This window comes from Glandiceps talaboti, chromosome 16 (genome assembly GCF_964340395.1).
Source record: "Glandiceps talaboti chromosome 16, keGlaTala1.1, whole genome shotgun sequence".
Taxonomy (NCBI): domain Eukaryota; kingdom Metazoa; phylum Hemichordata; class Enteropneusta; family Spengelidae; genus Glandiceps; species Glandiceps talaboti.
Window position 1 is genome coordinate 6,867,030 of NC_135564.1, and position 18,201 is coordinate 6,885,230.

An 18,201-nucleotide genomic window follows, 5' to 3' on the forward strand; every position below is an offset into this window, starting at 1 on the left:
CACAACATGCTTCTCCATGCCTATAACACTACTGAATTGAATGAAATCAGAATTCACTTTAGCAAAACAAATGTCTCCTATACTAGGATCACCATGTCATGAAAGATCCTTCATATACACATCCCTATGTACAACCCTGCAAACTTTCAGGCCAGTCTGCCAAGCAATTTTGGAGTTTTCAAAAATCATTTTTTTACCCAAAATGCACATTTGTGATACTATCATTTTCTTTGAACAATTTTCCATCTATCAGCCTTTAAGTAATATCCCTCAGAATTCCAGGGCAATCAGTGTGATAGTTTTCGATTTTAACTCTTTACACACACACACACACACACACACACACACACACACTTCACCATGCCTATAACACTACTGAACCACTTCAGATGTGCTAAAAAGTAAGTTGAATTCAAGTGACACATAGTAATAAATAAAAAAGACACAAAGGCAGTGCATCCAAAATAAATGGATTTTTTTAATTCAAATGATAAATGACTTTAATTCATTTACAGTGAAAGAAAAAATGGACCTACAAGTTTTGAGATGAACACTCATGCTGACAAATTTCCTTATGTTTTCCTTTTTTGTGGCTCAAACAAAGCCTTGTCTATCTACATAGACAAACGCTGAATATGTCAAAAGTCTTAAATGCATTTAGATATGGCAGTTTTAATTGCTTTTATGTCCTTGTGACCTGAAGTCTCTGTTTGTTTGTCATTTTGCATACTGACTTAATACAATGCTGAAGTCGTCTTAACAAGGTCCAGGGTTTCCCTTTCTTCAGTAAACACGAAAGTGTATAAGTTCACCTTGAGGAGTGAAAATGGGTTTGCAAGAAACCAAGATATGACGTCTACTGTGAAGATCTTTGTGTGTAGAAATATCACTTGAAAGAAATATTAGCATTCAAGTACATTTTGTATTTTTATAGCCCTTTTATAGTAAGGTTCAAAAAAGTCATGAAACAACACATTGATTCTAGGACACACCTTTCACATTACATTATTGTAAATTAATGGTGTCCTTGGATTGGAAGACAAAGTAAATTTAATATGATGTGATGGTGAAAAATGAATGAATGAACGAAATATGTAAACATGACATGGTATGAAAAGTCACATTTAGAAATGGAAAATAAATATATTGGTTAAAATGTATAGTGTTGGATGACACACACACACACACAAGCATCCATCCATACATCGATCAATCAATCAATCAATCAATCAAATTCATATAGCACGATTTCCTGAGCAATGTTCTATTCAGTAGCGCTGAATGGCTAAAACACACCATATGCTTTGGTGAACAAATAGGTTTTCAGTTTTGTTTTGAAACAATCCAGGCTTGAGGCTTGGCGAATGTCAAGTGTCAAAGAGTTCCATAGTTTGGGGGCGACACATGACTGTAATTTGTTGTTGCAAGCAGACATACATACATACATACATACATACACACATACATACACACATACATACATACATACATACACACATACATATACACATACATACACACATACACACATACACACATACATACATACATACATACATACATACACACTTGTGCACATACACACATTCATACAATCATATGAAATGTAAAGCAATTGAGAACAAAAAATCATTGCTTCTCAATTTACAACTTTGAGTGATCCATGCTATTAAAATTCAGGAGTGTATACAATACTTCTGTATCAGTACTCAATAGGCCAGTAAGAAGGTTGTTCACAATCCTCTTTACTCTGTCCATCTCCACAAAACCTGTTGAACGTGCTCTTGCGGTCAAACCCCAAAATTGTTCGTTCATCATGAATGCGGAATGAAAATGTTGACACCGATGTCCCCATAAAATACCTTGTGATAAAATAAAAAATGATTATACTATTATTAGATTTTTTCAGCACTGAAATAAAAGGAATGTCTTGTGGTTGTCTGTATTTGACATATTTGCAATAATAATTTAATCTATGCATAAAATGCACAGTCTATGTTGTATTTTAGAATTTTGTACATGTATGTTTAGGAATTAATATTCTTTAGGTGGAGATATTAAATCATCGAAAGATACAAAAATAGCGCCCATGGAGTTGTAGCACAATTAAAAATGTTTACCCACATGCTGATCCATGCTAGGTAGGTATAGGTGTTCATTTGCAGAATGATTATCCAGTTGCCTATCCAGTCATGTTGTTATATTTGCAATATACGTGATCACATGGCTGTTGCTATGGGTGTGGTCATGTTGGTAGACATATTTGCATACAATTTTTGAATGTTTGTTCACTTGTCTATTAATCGCTGATGATATCTTTGCTATATACATCATCATATGGTGGTTGCTATGGGCGTGGTCTTGTTGCTAGGTATATTTGTATACATTTTTTGAATGTTTACTCACTTGCCTACCAGATGATGTTGTTATCTTAGCAAAATATTGTTACTAAGGGCATGGTCATGGTTGCTAGGGCCAATTGAGTCAAAATGTTTTGAACAAAATCTGAAGAATTACACTTCTAAAAACAAATTTCAGTCTCATTGACCAAGTACATTTTTGAGATATAACTTTCTTGACCAAAATTTCCATTTTTACACCTAATTTGCATATTGCTGATGATATCATTATATACTTAATATTTCTTCATCTATACACCCCCAAATGCATCCCCATTAAATTTCAGCCCAATCTACCAAGCAATCTAGCAATTTTAAAATTAAAGATCGTTGACCAAAAATACACATTTTGAGCCTTAATTTGCATATTATTGATGGAATCATCAAGTCATGAACAAATCTTAATCTACACACTCCTAAGAACACACCTGTGATGCAATCATTTTGCTTTGAACAATTTCCCAACTAGACACCAAAAGTAATGTCCCCATCAAATACCAAGGCAATCGGTTTGGAGGTTTTTGAGTTTTAGTCGTCCACACATACACAGACGCAAATACACACACATGCACACACACACAGACAGCCGGACAGACACCTCACCATGTCTATAACACTCTCGAATATTATCAGTTCAGTTGTGCTAAAAAAAATTCAAGGATTTGGCTTGATTTCAGATAAGATATCACACATCTATTAATAGAGAATCAACTAATTATAGCTAAGATTATAACAGATTTAGTAAAGTTTCCATAGATACAGCACACAATGCTATAACTGTTCACATTCTGCTAAATTTACACCATTCAGGGGTAGTGATAACCCCATGAGCATTTTCTCACTTAATAAACCTTTTTGACATATAAGACATCAGGATGACTGAGGTTACATTAGGTTACATCGCGATGATTAATGAATGGTGGCCATGAGTTACCTTTGCAACCATGTAGAACTGATAGGCAATTAGTGCATGTGTACAGGTTGCAATGTGAAGGCTTTAATCCTATGCGCTGAAATGGCTGCAATGGATTGTGTGCTCCCTGGGGAATTGAGGAAGACTAAAGGGCCGTTGTGCCGTTCTGATCCGAGCCAGGGGTAATAATTGTAAAGCGCTTTGAGCACGGCATGGGATAAGCGCTATATAAGAACCCAACATTATTATTATAGCTTGGGTCCACATGGGAATAGCGTACTAGCTTGGGTCTACGTGAGAACAAGCATAACAGCTTGGGTCTATATGGGAATAGCATACTAGCTTGGGTCTACATGAGAACAAATGTGATAGAGTGGGTCTACATGGGAATAACATACTAGCTTGGGTCTACATGAGAACAAACATAATAGCTTGGGTCTACATGGGAATAGCATGCTAGCTTGGGTCTACTTGAGAACAAACGTAATAGCTTGGGTCTACATGGGAATAGCATGCTAGCTTGGGTCTACATGAGGACAAACATAATAGCTTGGGTCTACATGGGAATAACATACTAGCTTGGGTCTACATGAGAACAAACATAATAGCTTGGGTCTAAATGGGAATAGCATGCTAGCTTGGGTCTACATGAGAACAAACATAATAGCTTGGGTCTACATGGGAATAGCATGCTAGCTTGGGTCTACATGAGAACAAACATAATAGCTTGGGTCTACATGGGAATAGCATGCTAGCTTGGGTCTACTTGAGAACAAACATAATAGCTTGGGTCTACATGGGAATAGCATGCTAGCTTGGGTCTACATGAGAACAAACATAATAGCTTGGGTCTACATGGGAATAGCATGCTAGCTTGGGTCTACATGAGAACAAACATAATAGCTTGGGTCTACATGGGAATAACATGCTAGCTTGGGTCTACTTGAGAACAAACATAATAGCTTGGGTCTACATGGGAATAGCTTGCTACAATAGTGTAACAGTTTGGATCTATGTCTAAGCTTGCTATGTTACTTACCTTGCATGTGCACAAATCCATTGATCAATAATTGCTATTCCGCCATCTTTGTATTTATCCAGGACTTCTGTAGGTGGGTCATACTTGAATACTTCTACTTTACCTTTCAAATGTTTTTTCAGTTCATTCATTTCTGACAAAAGAGCAGTTATGTAAGTTAAATTTTTAATTTGGAAACATAATAATCTTGCAGTCATAAATAAAAATATTCCAATTCAAGAATTGCACCCCTGATACATGTATTTAAAGACAAATAGCTACTATGGCTTTTTTTTAGTGTCTTTACTGAAATGACTAAAGTCCACATTAAATGATTAAGAGTAGAAATTAACTCATTTTGTGAATGAAATGGTCATTACCATATTTAGGGATCTAAAAATCACCATAACTTGTTCTGGCCGAGAGTCCCATAGTTCAGCTGTTAGGTGTCGTTATGGTTGCTTCAGAGTTTAGTCCCTGTTAGCTGTTGCTAACTGTTCTATGTTTGCATTTAACCTGCTTTCACATTTGCATTTGAAAAGCATATGAAATAAACTAATAACTTTTTGTTACTTTGTTCAACAAACTCAACCCAATTCTCAATTCAAACCAAAGGAAAAACAAGGGATCACCTGACAAATTATTTAAATAGAGGTCAAAATGATATCAAATTCTAAGAGATGTTGAGAACAAACATATGGAACTGATTACTGTAATAACTCTATGGGAAAATAAAAGATTGGTGATGTCTTTGAAAAACAAGACAGTGAACCCCAAATTTCTTTTATTATTTCAAAGGGACCAAGAACAAGCTTTCATACGGCAAATTTAGAAAAGATTCTAGGAACTGTCATTTTCAGGAAAATTGGTTCCGAAGGAGCATTCTTATCAGAGTAGCCATAACATTAAACTGGCAATGAAATGGAAATAAAATCTTCAGCTAATTCAAAACAAGATGTGTGTGTTTGTGTGTGTGTTATGGGAAAAGCTAACATGTTGTCCACTACTGTGATTCATAACATTGACTTCCGTGTACAGATGGCTACATATAAAACACATACATTGCAGACTTGCGACTTCTTAATAGTTTAGAAATGAAATTTTTACTGTTATTGACTTCAATAATTTATTATACGAAAATAATTTTTATCCCTTTACTTCATACCAATATGCAAAGGCCAGGGTTTCAATCGTAGCTTTAAGCATGAGGGTTATCTTATCAGTGAAGCAATAAAGATTAAGTAGAAGCATTCTTTTTGTTCTGGGCAAACTTTTACTATAGCTCTGCCAGATATCTTTTTCATACGGATTCCTAATATACAGTGGGCCTTTAAAGGATGGCAACACACTCTTATGAACTTCTATATGCACAGAGAAAAGAACCAGTTTCCTTCTATGCAAAGAACTTCTCTCTAAGTATAAAACGGTTATGTCAATGACATTATTTTTCTCAGCCACCTAAGGGACGATTGCACACTGTGTTACACACGCTCCAATACACAAACATTGGAGGGGGCCTGGTCTCTATGTGATTTCTGAACTTCATTTTTGCATTATTGACCAAATTCTGAAAATTTACACGCGTTCAATGATAACAGGCTCTGTATTTACTACTGAGATGTTGATAAGTTGATTAAAATTTACTTCTAATGTGATATACAGAGCTGGGTTTCTTGCATTTTAATGTGTTTCCCATCATGTTTTTACATTGCATCGAATGTAGTGGTGTAGCCACTACAATTTTCATCATGGGTTACCTCACAAATATAAAATGTGTCAATGTCGCACATTTGAAGGATTGTTTAGGAGGAGGGGTTTTTGTCCGAGATGAACAAGTTCATTTATTGAGCTTGTGCAACATTGTGTACTCATCCCTAAGAGAACATCTTGTTGTACTTCCTCTGACATGTAATGATGCATCCAAATGTTTTTATTAACACAAATGAATATTTGTTGTACAAAATCAATAATACTGATAATACTGAGCAGATTGGCTTGAAATTTGGTAAGGAAGTTCGAAAGGGTGCCTAGATTAAGAATTCTTCATAAACATATTGATGTTACAGTTGATATGAAAATTAGGAAAAGTGTAATTTTTTACTAAAACTACTGGGTAGAAAATTGGTTGGGATTCCGATATTTACAGGAATCTTTGGATGGAAAATTGTTCAAGATGGAATATCTCACAAGTTGGGGATTTTTTTGTGGCTTGTGTGAGACAAAAATTCCCCAACGAGTTTGAGATATTTCATCTCTGCCCACAGGTGTGTGGGATTGTTTTTCTCATGTCTCTTTTACTTCTGGCAGGAAAACAAGGTAAAACCAGTCTATTACTGACTGTAATAACAACACCAAGGTCGTCTTTGCTTTTGTGTGTGTTTTGTGTCACTCCACAAAAACACATGGTTCTTTTCATTCAAATTCACATTCATATATTTCAAACCATAATTGAGATCAACAGTGTTTACTCTCAAAGACTCACATCTGTATTACATACAGTAATAAATATTAAATTATTCAAAAACTTTGATCATTTCTGAGTTTATTAGTTAATATGTTTTTATCAAATTCTGATGGTTAAGTCGTAAACATGTTTTTCTCAGAATTCAATAAAAGCAACAAGTAGATTTCCTGTTTTCAAATTTCTATAATATATATACAAGTGTAAACTCATTGAAATTCATTGACCTACTACGTACCAAGCTATTGTTACAGAAATGACCTCAGAAATATGACGTGCAATTTTTCCAATTAATTGTTACTATGGATACATAAAATATCAAGTTTACATTCCATTTTCCTGACTGCTGTCATATTCCAAATACATCACAAATTACTTGTATATGAAAATATATTTCCATATTATCTGTTATATATTCTTCTTTGTGTGTGTGTGTGTGTGTGTGTGTGTGTGTGTGTGTGTGTGTGTGTGTGTGTATGAATGTATGTATGTATGTATGTATGTATGTATGTATGTATGTATGTATGTATATGTGCATATGTGTGTGTGTATGTATGTATGTATGTATGTATGCATGTATGTATGTATGTATATGTGCATATGTGTGTGTGTGGGGGGGGGGGTGTTCCTGTGTGTTGTGCAATTGGATGACTCACCTTCTTTTGGTGCATCTGTTGCAACATAAAGTTTCTTAAGTTTTTTTTCTTTTAGCACTTTCTTGATCTGTTTTGCTGCTTCTTTCAATGAAGGTACATCTTTGCTGTGACTATGTACGAAGTCTTTCCTCCTCAAATGGACTGCCATATATGGACCCCCTACAGCTGATCCTGTTTCAGGCTACAAGAAAAAGTCATAAAATGATAGCAATCTCATTGAATACTTAAACAAATGTCTGACTGTGTGTAATAAATATGCCACGTTCACTTGCAATGCATGTGTTCTCACTGAACAAGGTGATATGGGTGCTGAGCCCTCTTGTAATATCTGTGTTCTCTCTGAACAAGGTAATAGGGGCAATGACTCAAATCTCTTGCAATTTATGTGCTCTTTGAACATGGTGATTGTTGGGGCACTGAACCCTCTTGTAATTGCATACCAGTACAACATACATTCACCTATTAAAATAGAACTACCAAATCAAATAATACAATTATTTTCTTGTGAATTCCACAGTCAGTCTATGCCATATAGTTGTAATGTATTATACACTCAGTAATCTCAGAATAGAAATAATTGGCATAATTTAAATTTCTAGTTTAACTTTCATTTGGTTCCAAAATTACTGTTTTAAAAGTTCAGTCTGCTGTGGCAGTCATGACCATATACCTGAATGGACTTGCAACACATACATGTAACTGCAACTTTTTCAGGTTAAAATTCAGGGATTCTACCCTACATTTGATGCTATACAGCTAGCTGTATTAAACAGGTACATAGGTATATGACCGAGTATGACTATTCTGTTGAAATTTTTAACAAATAGGTTTGGCAAAGAATGAATCCAGCCAATGTATAATAATTTGCATAGTTATTAAACATTTGCATATTCATGAACCAATGAGATTTACATACTTTCATTTCTCTCCAATCATCTGCCAAAACTGTCTTATCTCTTTCATCGTCTGAATCAAGGTATTCTTTCCTAAATTCATCTCCAATGTCTCTCAGATGTTTAGCAAACCTCATACTCCGTCTTGCCTGAAAAACAACAACATATGGTGGTTTATTAAAGTATGACACTTAGATATTTTTAGCGTATGCAAAGTGTATGCGATGCAATTACAGGAATGGAGAGGTTATTACTGTTATTCGTTTTCATCCTTGTGTGCAGGCAAAACTATAGTAAAAGGACGTTGTAGTTATTCAACACAATGGTGGGCTACAAATTAATACAGTGACATGTATTGTTATAAATTACACCAAGAGATATTACAAATTTCTGAACTGAGTTTATTGCAATTTACTCAAATACTATTTCAAAGTACTGCAGTATTAGAAATTACTGCAGTATTACAATTCTGCAGTACATTGTATATTACAATTTACTTCAGTATTACAAAGTACTTCAGTATTAGAAATTACTGCAGTATTTGAAATTACTGCAGCATTTGAAATTACTGCAGTATTAGAAATTACTTCAGCATTACAATTTACTGCAGTATTAAAATTTGTTGCAGTGTTACAAATGACTGCAGTATTAGAAATTACTGCAGTATTACAGGTACTGCAGTACAGTATGCATATTCACACAATATCAAATTCAAATGCCATAAGTATTATATTATTTTTCCATATATTTTCCATGCTTCTAAGAAACATATTTTACATTTTGTATTATGAATAATATATATATATATCTGAGGTATATAGCTGAGGTATCCTTCACAACTTGAAAATTATCATGTTGGATTTGTTTAATTTCCCTTGAGTAGTACCACTCATTGCAGTGATAAAAATACAAAGTGTGTCAGGAGTGTATATATTTATCGTGGATAAAAATACAAAATGCACCTCGTGTATATCGTCTCCCATGAAGTCCAGTGAGGGCCATCTCTCATGGGTTCAGTGTTAATGCAGGAGGAAACCGGAGTACCTGGGGAAAACCTGCGTTGTTCGGTAGAGTCAAACTGAATGACACTCTTCTTACTTACAGCGTGGTAAGAGGCAAGTGGTTTAACCACTTGGCCACCGACAACCCTAATTGTAAACAACTGTTGTGTCCCTAATTGCCTCCATGCTTGTTCCTAGGACAAATGTTTACATTTTTAATGGCTTCCAAAGCAAGCTAAGGTATTGAAGAAACTTAAAATTCTCTTTTGAATGGAAAAGTCTTCTTCATACATTTTAGAATACCCAGATACAAACCTCCTGGCTCATACAGAGGTTATGAAAGAGGCAAATAAAGGAGTTACTATAATAAGACAGTGTGCTAGCTTGAATGCACTGTAGGGCAAAGTGTAGGTGATAATTACATGCCATCAGCTCTGCTCTTCACACATACAATAAAACTGGGGTTGGGAGGTTTCACAGACAATGAAGAGGCTGGCAGAAGTTGCCAGAAACATGGTGACAGTATGGCAACTGATAGCGCAGCAGAACAGGGGAGAAAGCCAGCATGATGAGTCTATCACTCTGATTCTGGACAACAGAAAACAAAGCCTATGTTGTGGCACACTGTTGTGAAAAAATAAAATGGTTAAATTTATCACTTACATCCCAGTAGTCTTTCTGACCGTAGTTTTTGTGTAATACTTCTTCAGCACGATCAATAAATACAGATCTAAGTGAAATAATCATATCATCAAAAGAAGGGAAGAAATAACTATATTGTTATGAAAGATAGATCTGTATATAGCCAAACAGGGCAATATAGATAAGAATAGTTTATATTTTTGTTTATCAGTTATATTTGAAATGGTGAATTGTTCTGTTGTTGGCAATACACAAAATATTTTTATGGGCTGTTCATTTAATTTTTGAGGCCAGGAATTCAATCTTAGGTTATTAATATTAACTTTACTAAATAAGTTGCAAAATAAGTATGTACAATGTGTTACAAGTGTTTTATTGTTTGTACAGGTGATTGTAAATTAACTGGATAAACACAAGTAAGCTGTACATCACATCCAGTCTGTGTATGACAATGTGTCTGTGGAGTCTCCATATATTGAAACATCACATGCATGAATGGTTTGATTACTTTTACTTGTGTTTACTTTGTGAAAACAAGTGATTAAATGTACATGTACTTGGTTTACCTTGTTTGTTTACAAATCACTTCCTTTATATACAAAAACACACTCTTTTACACATTTTTAAAGTGTTTTTTTTTTGCAACTCATGGACTGGGTTTTTTCAAGTTACTGTAGAAAATATAGTAACTATTTCATTCATTAACCCCCCCCACCCCCAAAAAAACAAAAAACAAACACAAAAAAACCAAAAAAAAAAAAAAACAACAACAACAACAACAAACAAACAAACAAACAAAAAACCAACAAAAACAAAAAAAAAAAAAAAAAAAAAACCAACCCAAACAGTGTTTTTGCTAAGGTTTGGGAACCCCGGTAACAGAAAAGGGGAAAGAGGTAAAACTGGTAGTGCTTCCCATGCAATGTATCATAGTTTAGGTGGGGAACCCAGGTAAAATGACGTGGGAACCCCGGTAGATTTTACCTACTTACCGCCCTTAAATAAAACACTGCCAAAAAACCACCCAGTTCTCGTATGTATGGCCACTTTAAAATATTCTTCTGGTTTGCAGATTCACATCTACTAGAATTCTATGTGAACAGCATAACAATTCACCATTTCAAATAAAACCTGTGAAAAATTCTACCATTCTTATGAATATTGCTCTCTTTAAAAACAACTCGTCACTTACAGTCCAATAATCACGTCCTCCGAAGTTACCATGGTGAACTCTTTCTGCTCTGTCTATGAAGACGGATCTGTGAGATATGAATTGTCACATGTTGCACAACAATGCCGAATTATCACAATAGAAAATAGTAAAGAGAACTTAAGAGAAAAAAACTGTATAGAACTAGACACGGTGAGGAAAAATGCCTAGAATTTTTTCTCAGTCATTTAGAATTTAAAATGACCAGGATCCTATATGTATACAAATGTAAGTTTTCATATATAATCTTTGTTAACCAAAGAATCGAATCAAATCTTACATAATTTCAAATCATGGTTGTGAAAAATGAAACTTTGTTCATCACCATGTACTACCTACAGTGGACTGATTACCATCAGGGAATCACAATTGGTACTTATGCAATTCTATTAGATCATCTATGAATATATATTTAAAAAGACAATACACCAACATCACTTACACAGTGTCTGCTCTGTATTTCGTTAAAATAATTATAATTGTTTTTGTTATTATTAACAAAATACAGAGCAGACACTGTGTAAGAGATGTTTGTGTGTTATCTTTATTGTGTCTACAGAGCAGACACTGTGTAAGGGATGTGTGTGTTATCTTTATTGTGGCTACAGAGCAGACACTGTGTAAGGGATGTTTGTGTTATCTTTATTGTGTCTACAGAGCAGACACTGTGTAAGGGATGTTTGTGTGTTATCTTTATTGTGTCTACAGAGCAGACACTGGAAGGGATGTTTGTGTGTTATCTTTATTGTGTCTACAGAGCAGACACTATCATGTAAGGAATGTTTGTGTGTTATCTTTATTGTGTCTACAGAGCAGACACTGTGTAAGGGATGTTTGTGTGTTATCCGTATAGAGCAGACACTGTGTAAGGGATGTCTGTGTGTTATCTTTATTGTGTCTACAGAGTAGACACTGTGTAAGGGTGTTTGTGTGTTATCTGTATTGTGTCTATCTCATCATAGAACCTTGTGATCAGTCTCACTGATCTTGATACAACGTTTAATAGTATTTGCAAACTAGGATAAAATCTCCTGTAAAGAGTTTATATTATACCATTTATAAGCCAAGAGATTGTCTTTGAACACAAAACATGGATTATATACCCTGGTCCTTCTACATCACAACAACCTGTGTCTACATAACCGATAACAGCGGTGTTCGAAATATGCACCAAAACATTCCAAATTGCCATTGTTTTTCCCCAATTTTTCATGAATTATGCTCGAGGAGGTATATTAATAATATTACTCCCCAATATTTTTTTATCATTCAGCCAGAAAATACTTGTGACCTAAGGGTTTGTCACTACTCAACCAGCGACTTGTAGTGACAAGGCCCCTAAGATCACTATACTTTTCTTGGATGAATGAAGAAAAATATTGGGAGAATAAGATATAATTATTAATGGGCATTGCATCTACAGGTTAGAACAAGATGCGTTGTTATGAGGGCACCTTAAATCACTTGTGACATATACACTACTCATGTACAATGAATCCTTAATTAGTTTTGTAGCAAATGATGACAGGAGCATCCACAACTACATACATGTACATGTAACTACAGGTATACTAAAAACTATAATATCAATAACACTAACCTGGCAGTGGTGTTTTTCAACAGAAGTGGTACTAATATTTCAGCAAATCCCTGCACAGAAATACACTTGAAGTTTTTAGCATACGCTTCAGTATACCCCCAGAAGAAACCCCTGTAGACACCATTGGAATCTTCCCTATAAACTGGATTATCAACACAATCTCTCTCATCTACTTTTTCCTCCCATTTACCATTTGTCCATCCCTCTTTATATCTTTGTAAGTAGTATAGATCATCTATCACTGGCCCTCCAGTTTCTAAAAAAAAAAAAAATATTTTTAAAAATGCAAAGAAAAGAAGTGATGTATTTAAGTGGATGTGGTATAGGTATCGTAACTATGACAAATGTTTACAATACATAATATCCTGTTTAAAATGGACAATATAATATATATAAATATTAGACTTTCCTAGAATCCAGTCATGAGGACATTTTGCTATCACTTTACCCCTACTACACCTCATATTTTGCTAGAAAAGTTGTATATTCAAATTTAAAATTAAGTACAATAACAAACTTTTGCACACATTTTGCTTTTTGCAATGTATTGAATTAAAAACACACACTTGGTCTGTGTTGTTTCACATTGATTTTTCAAGTAGGACCCCATGATAAAATTGTTTTACAAATTAAAAAAATTAAAAATAATAAATACATGTATCCAATCCTCATCCATATGGCCACTTTAACTTACAGAGACAGGAGTGGAAACAGCAAGAATCTTTATACTTGGAAGAAAGTACTGGTAAGTTGAGTAAGTTATGTCATGGAGACTTACCTTTTATATACTGTTCAAACTCAATGACAGGCACATGTTTGCTTAGACTGTCTATATCAAAAAACAAAGACCAGGGGATTTTCATTTGACGTAGATGATGTGATTGCCAGTGATATACTCTACCCCATGGTGGTAAGACTAAAGTCCAGTCTTGTGTCTCTCGAAGTTTTTTAACTAGATTGGTTACTCTCATATAGACATCCCTTCTCAGATTAAACCCTTCACCTGGGTTCACTTCATACAGTAAATATCTGCCAAACAAAATGACATAAGTAAACATTATTGCAAAATTAACACAAACTTAAAAAAAAAAAAATTGTTTTCCTTTATATACATGCATAAGGATTGTACAATTTCCAAATGAAATAACTGAACATAAATAGCCACATTTAAATAACAATATATATATACTGGTGAACTGGTGGTCCCCGGACCAGTGCTTAAAAAAATACAGTGGTCCTGCTGAAAGAATTAGTGGTCCTAGGTTCCACTAATGTGAAACATTAAATCTTACCTATGAATCTGTTCATTCAGACGACTTTTTAACATAGTTATTAACAGTAATGTACTGGTCCATATATATAGACTTAATTCAAAAGAATAAGGATGTAATAAGTCGTGTTATACATTGTATATATATATATATATATGTGCAGGGTTCAACTTAAATCACAGCTTGACTAATTTTCCTTATTATATTTTCATGTTAATAATGCCATGCTATAATACATGCAAAGAGAGTTAAAAAACAAACTTTTGAAATTACTGAATTTGTTTTCCCTGATAACAATTGTACAAAATCTTAAATTATGCTTTCCTGTATAAAGGTCCATACATGTACATGAGTGACACAGTGAACACTGTATGCATATACTGAAAATTGGATTTTGGCAAGAGCGCCCTCACATTCACAAAAAAATTTGAGCTTGCCGTGTATACATGTTATTTTGTACACACATGTGGTACAAGATGTACAGTATTTAGCTAATATACCCTAATACAGCTTTTCTGAACAGTGAATATGATGAACAATACGTATGACGGCAAGGCACATTCACTTTATATCAGGGAACTTATAAGTTATAATTACCAGAAGTTGTCTCTGACATAAAACCCTCCAATAGCAGCTACATAACATGTCATTTTGAATTCTATTACAATATACATGTAAATAAGTGTCAACTGACTAAAATTGACAATTATTTTCTCCCAAGTATATTCATATGTATATTTTGAAGTGTAGCTCACAGTATCTGACTCCCAGAATGTAATTTTAATTTGTTACAAGGCAGTGAGGATTCAACACATGTGCAGTACCAGCTGCACTCATGAACAACTCCTATAATATTTTGTTAGGCTGCATTCACAAGCATCACAAGAGGGGGTACTTGAACATTTTGGGGACACATGAGAGGGGAGGGGTAACTGAAAAAATGCTGTGATTAAAAGGGCAGGAACTTGAAAATATATACTGTCATTGAATGCCCCAGCTGCTATTATTGTAATTGGCAGGAACAGCAAAAATGTAGTCTTCATTACTCAGACACCTCTGACTTCTGCCACCGCTCATATGTTGAAAATGGCTTTAATGTTGCTTTTAGTAACACAGTTCCTATATTGGTAATAGATGTATGTTGTAATGAATAGCATGGTTCCTAGATGTCTGTTGTAATGAATCATAGCGTGGTTCCTAGATGTCTGTTGTAATGAATAGCATAGTTTCTATATTTGTAATAGATAGTGTAGATGTAGTTGCTTTATTTGTATGTATGCCTATGAAATTCATCATATCTATCACCACCTGCAGTTGACTTGTCAACAACCTACTGGCACAGCTTTAATTTTTGTTTTTCACTAAGTATATTTCTACTGTAATAGATGGTGCCTTTGCCATATGGGTTTCAAATTTATCATATTTATTATCACCTGCACTGAATAAATACCTTTACTGTCAAAAATGATAATGGCTTTCAATACTTTTGCTGTCACTTTAAGTTTTCTATCATAATAAACAATTTAGTACTTGTATTTGTATGTGTAGTTCCTATATTTGCATTATCTATGCATTTGAAATTTATCAATCATGTTAATTATTACCACCTGCACTTGTGAATGATTCTATTTTTTATTTTAGAAATGATAATGGCTTTATTAACTTTGCTTTCACTTACTATGATATTTCTACAATAATATATAATGTAGTTGATATACTTGCATTTATAATACATGTATATGTACATTTTTGTACATGTATGAACTTAGTCTTATTTACTGTCACCTGGACTGTGAATATTTTAATTTTTTATCTTAAAAATTATATCTGGCCCTGTTGCTTTCACTATGTATACCATAAAGTATATGCCTATAAAAGAGATAGTTTCGCCGCAATTACAAGTTGTACAGTGTGTTATGTAACCACCAATGAAATTTCAAGGCAAGCCAACATGACACAGAGTATACTGTACTTTTGATCATCTGTCAAGCAAGGAAGCGACCGACGACTACTACACTATCTATACGTTCACAGAATGAATGAACGACAATTACCCCACGCCACGTAAGCACTACAATGACAATGTCATTAGGGAGAATATACTTATTACTATGCAAATGACTCAGTGGATAATCGTTCGGTCTGAAAGTGAAAACGTGTAACTGTAAGCACCACAGTGGACCTATGGCACTGTAGTTCCTATGGCACCGTACTATGAAAAGTGGTACTCCATTTCGTTTTCAAATAAAAAGAGTCTGTTTCACCCTATAGGTCTAAACTTTACACATTTAGATTACGAGTCGCGTCCCGAATCATACATCGCCCACAAGAATAGACCAGAAGTCCATCGAACTATGCAAAGGAAACTATCCTTGCGATTCAATGCAAACCTTCGATCGCAACATAACAAGTTACCTACTAGTGTCTACTCACCGTCGAGGACGAGCAACACCAACATTGAGAGCCTGTTGTGTCCCCGGTTGAAAAGCTAGGTTATCACCAATTTCTTCGTCAACTGCATGCAGTTCAAGTACCGTAATCGCTAGATAAATAATGAGGAAGGCCAACTTTGGGTTTAGGGACGCCATTTTGAAATGCGAAGTGATGTGCGTCTGCGCAAATGAATTGCCCAATCAAATCACCAATCATAGAGTTCTACACGCTATCGCAGAATGTGTCGTCTGCTGTACTGCGAAATTTGACAACCAGCTTTGACTGATGAATTGATTATCCCGGGATTGATTTTGGTATGTATGATGTTATTCATAAAGTTTATATCATTTTCCATTTTAAAAATAGTAACCCTGTGCATGAAACAACAAAGAACTTTTCAGCCTGTCGCCTACACTACACCTAAACTGATGATATGAGAGACCACTATAAAGGCCCAGTTTCACGGGGCGACGCATGAAGCAATTCGTCGCATGCGACGAGCTAGCAACTACGACGGTGCATGGGTGTGCGTACACGAAAATTAGTTGCTTGACGAGTCGCAAGGGCCAAGGGCTGTCGCAAGTCGTGTTGTTGGCGAGTTACAAGGCTAACTGTTGCACTAGCTGCAATAATTGTAGCGTCTTGTTGCGGTTTTGTGGGTTTTTTCGCCTGTTTTGGTGACTTTTTAAGTTTTTGTGTTTAACCCGCACCTAACGTTAGTTGCGGGTTAAACACAAAAACTTAAAAAGTCACCAAAACAGACGAAAAAACCCACAAAACCGCAACAAGACGCTACAATTATTGCAGCTAACTGTTGCACATGCGTAGACATACATTGTATAACGGTTACAGGTCATAAAGGTCAAGTCTTCTAGCGGCAGGAAATGAGAAGAAATGTTATAAAATTGATAATATTACCAATAAAATGACTGAAAACTTGTAGCGCTATCGACAGTAAAACTATTTTATATTCAAGTCGAAATTCGTTTACGGCGATGTTGATCTTTCCGACGTCACTACTTGCATTCAAGTTAGAAATAAAATAATATTCAGAAGAGATCAAGGGTAATCCAGAGGCAAAGGACTATGGGATTATCTGTGGTTATCGTAATACTTAATCTAGAGCTACCGATAAAAATAAACCTCCCACAAAGGTCAGGGTAACTATGAATTGATTATTCAACATTCAACATGGCGGGTTTGCAAGTTCCCTATTAAACACTAGATTGTAAACGAAACTTTTTTCATTCCGATTTGGGTTTACAAGACAAGCCTTAGAATGAGGTGACAGGGCTCGCTATCACACGCGTACGTATAGAATAGAATGTGCTGTGGAATAGAACTGACAAGACAAGGTCCTTTCCATGTTTGTTTCCAATCAGTTTAGGCCCAGAGCCTATCCCCGAGTCACCCAGGCAAGGCAACGGTAACACCCCTCCGTAGCATCAGGCGACCTCAAAGTAATTACTCGTCCCTACTTCTCTCGCTTTAATTTTTCGCCACAGGGAGCCGGTACATCCCTCAACATAGTCTACATACTTATGTAATTGATTTCCATGACGATCTATGATCATCTGTGATGCACGCTGGGAGTGAAGTATGGCACGCAATAGTATGTCTTGATTGAGCAAAATAAATATTTTGAAAAAATGACAGACAGACAGACAGACAGACAGACAGACAGGCAGACAGACAGACAGACAG

At 35.1% G+C, this 18,201-nt stretch overlaps 1 protein-coding gene across 1 annotated transcript; it reads right to left on the bottom strand.

The window, feature by feature from the left end:
* Nucleotides 1-1,666: 1,666 nt before the first annotated feature.
* LOC144447729 (GDP-fucose protein O-fucosyltransferase 2-like) lies at nt 1,667-16,652 on the bottom strand. Its single transcript, XM_078137808.1, has 8 exons — nt 16,498-16,652; nt 13,572-13,822; nt 12,794-13,049; nt 10,005-10,071; nt 8,364-8,489; nt 7,448-7,628; nt 4,352-4,484; nt 1,667-1,862 (listed from the first exon to the last, which is right to left on the bottom strand). Exons 1-8 carry the CDS (start codon nt 16,650-16,652, stop codon nt 1,703-1,705), a joined length of 1,329 nt encoding a protein of 442 aa, XP_077993934.1. The 3' UTR covers nt 1,667-1,702.
* Between the last annotated feature and the right edge of the window lie 1,549 nt (nt 16,653-18,201).

Excerpts from the sequence above, each read along its gene's own strand:
- LOC144447729 (XM_078137808.1), bottom strand. The coding sequence starts at position 16,652 with ATGGCGTCCCTAAACCCAAAGTTGGCCTTCCTCATTATTTATCTAGCG. Across the intron at positions 10,072-12,793 it reads TTGAAAAACACCACTGCCAG|ATCTGTATTTATTGATCGTG; the intron begins GTTAGTGTTATT and ends TATTTCACTTAG. Across the intron at positions 4,485-7,447 it reads AACAGATGCACCAAAAGAAG|AAATGAATGAACTGAAAAAA; the intron begins GTGAGTCATCCA and ends CTCTTTTGTCAG.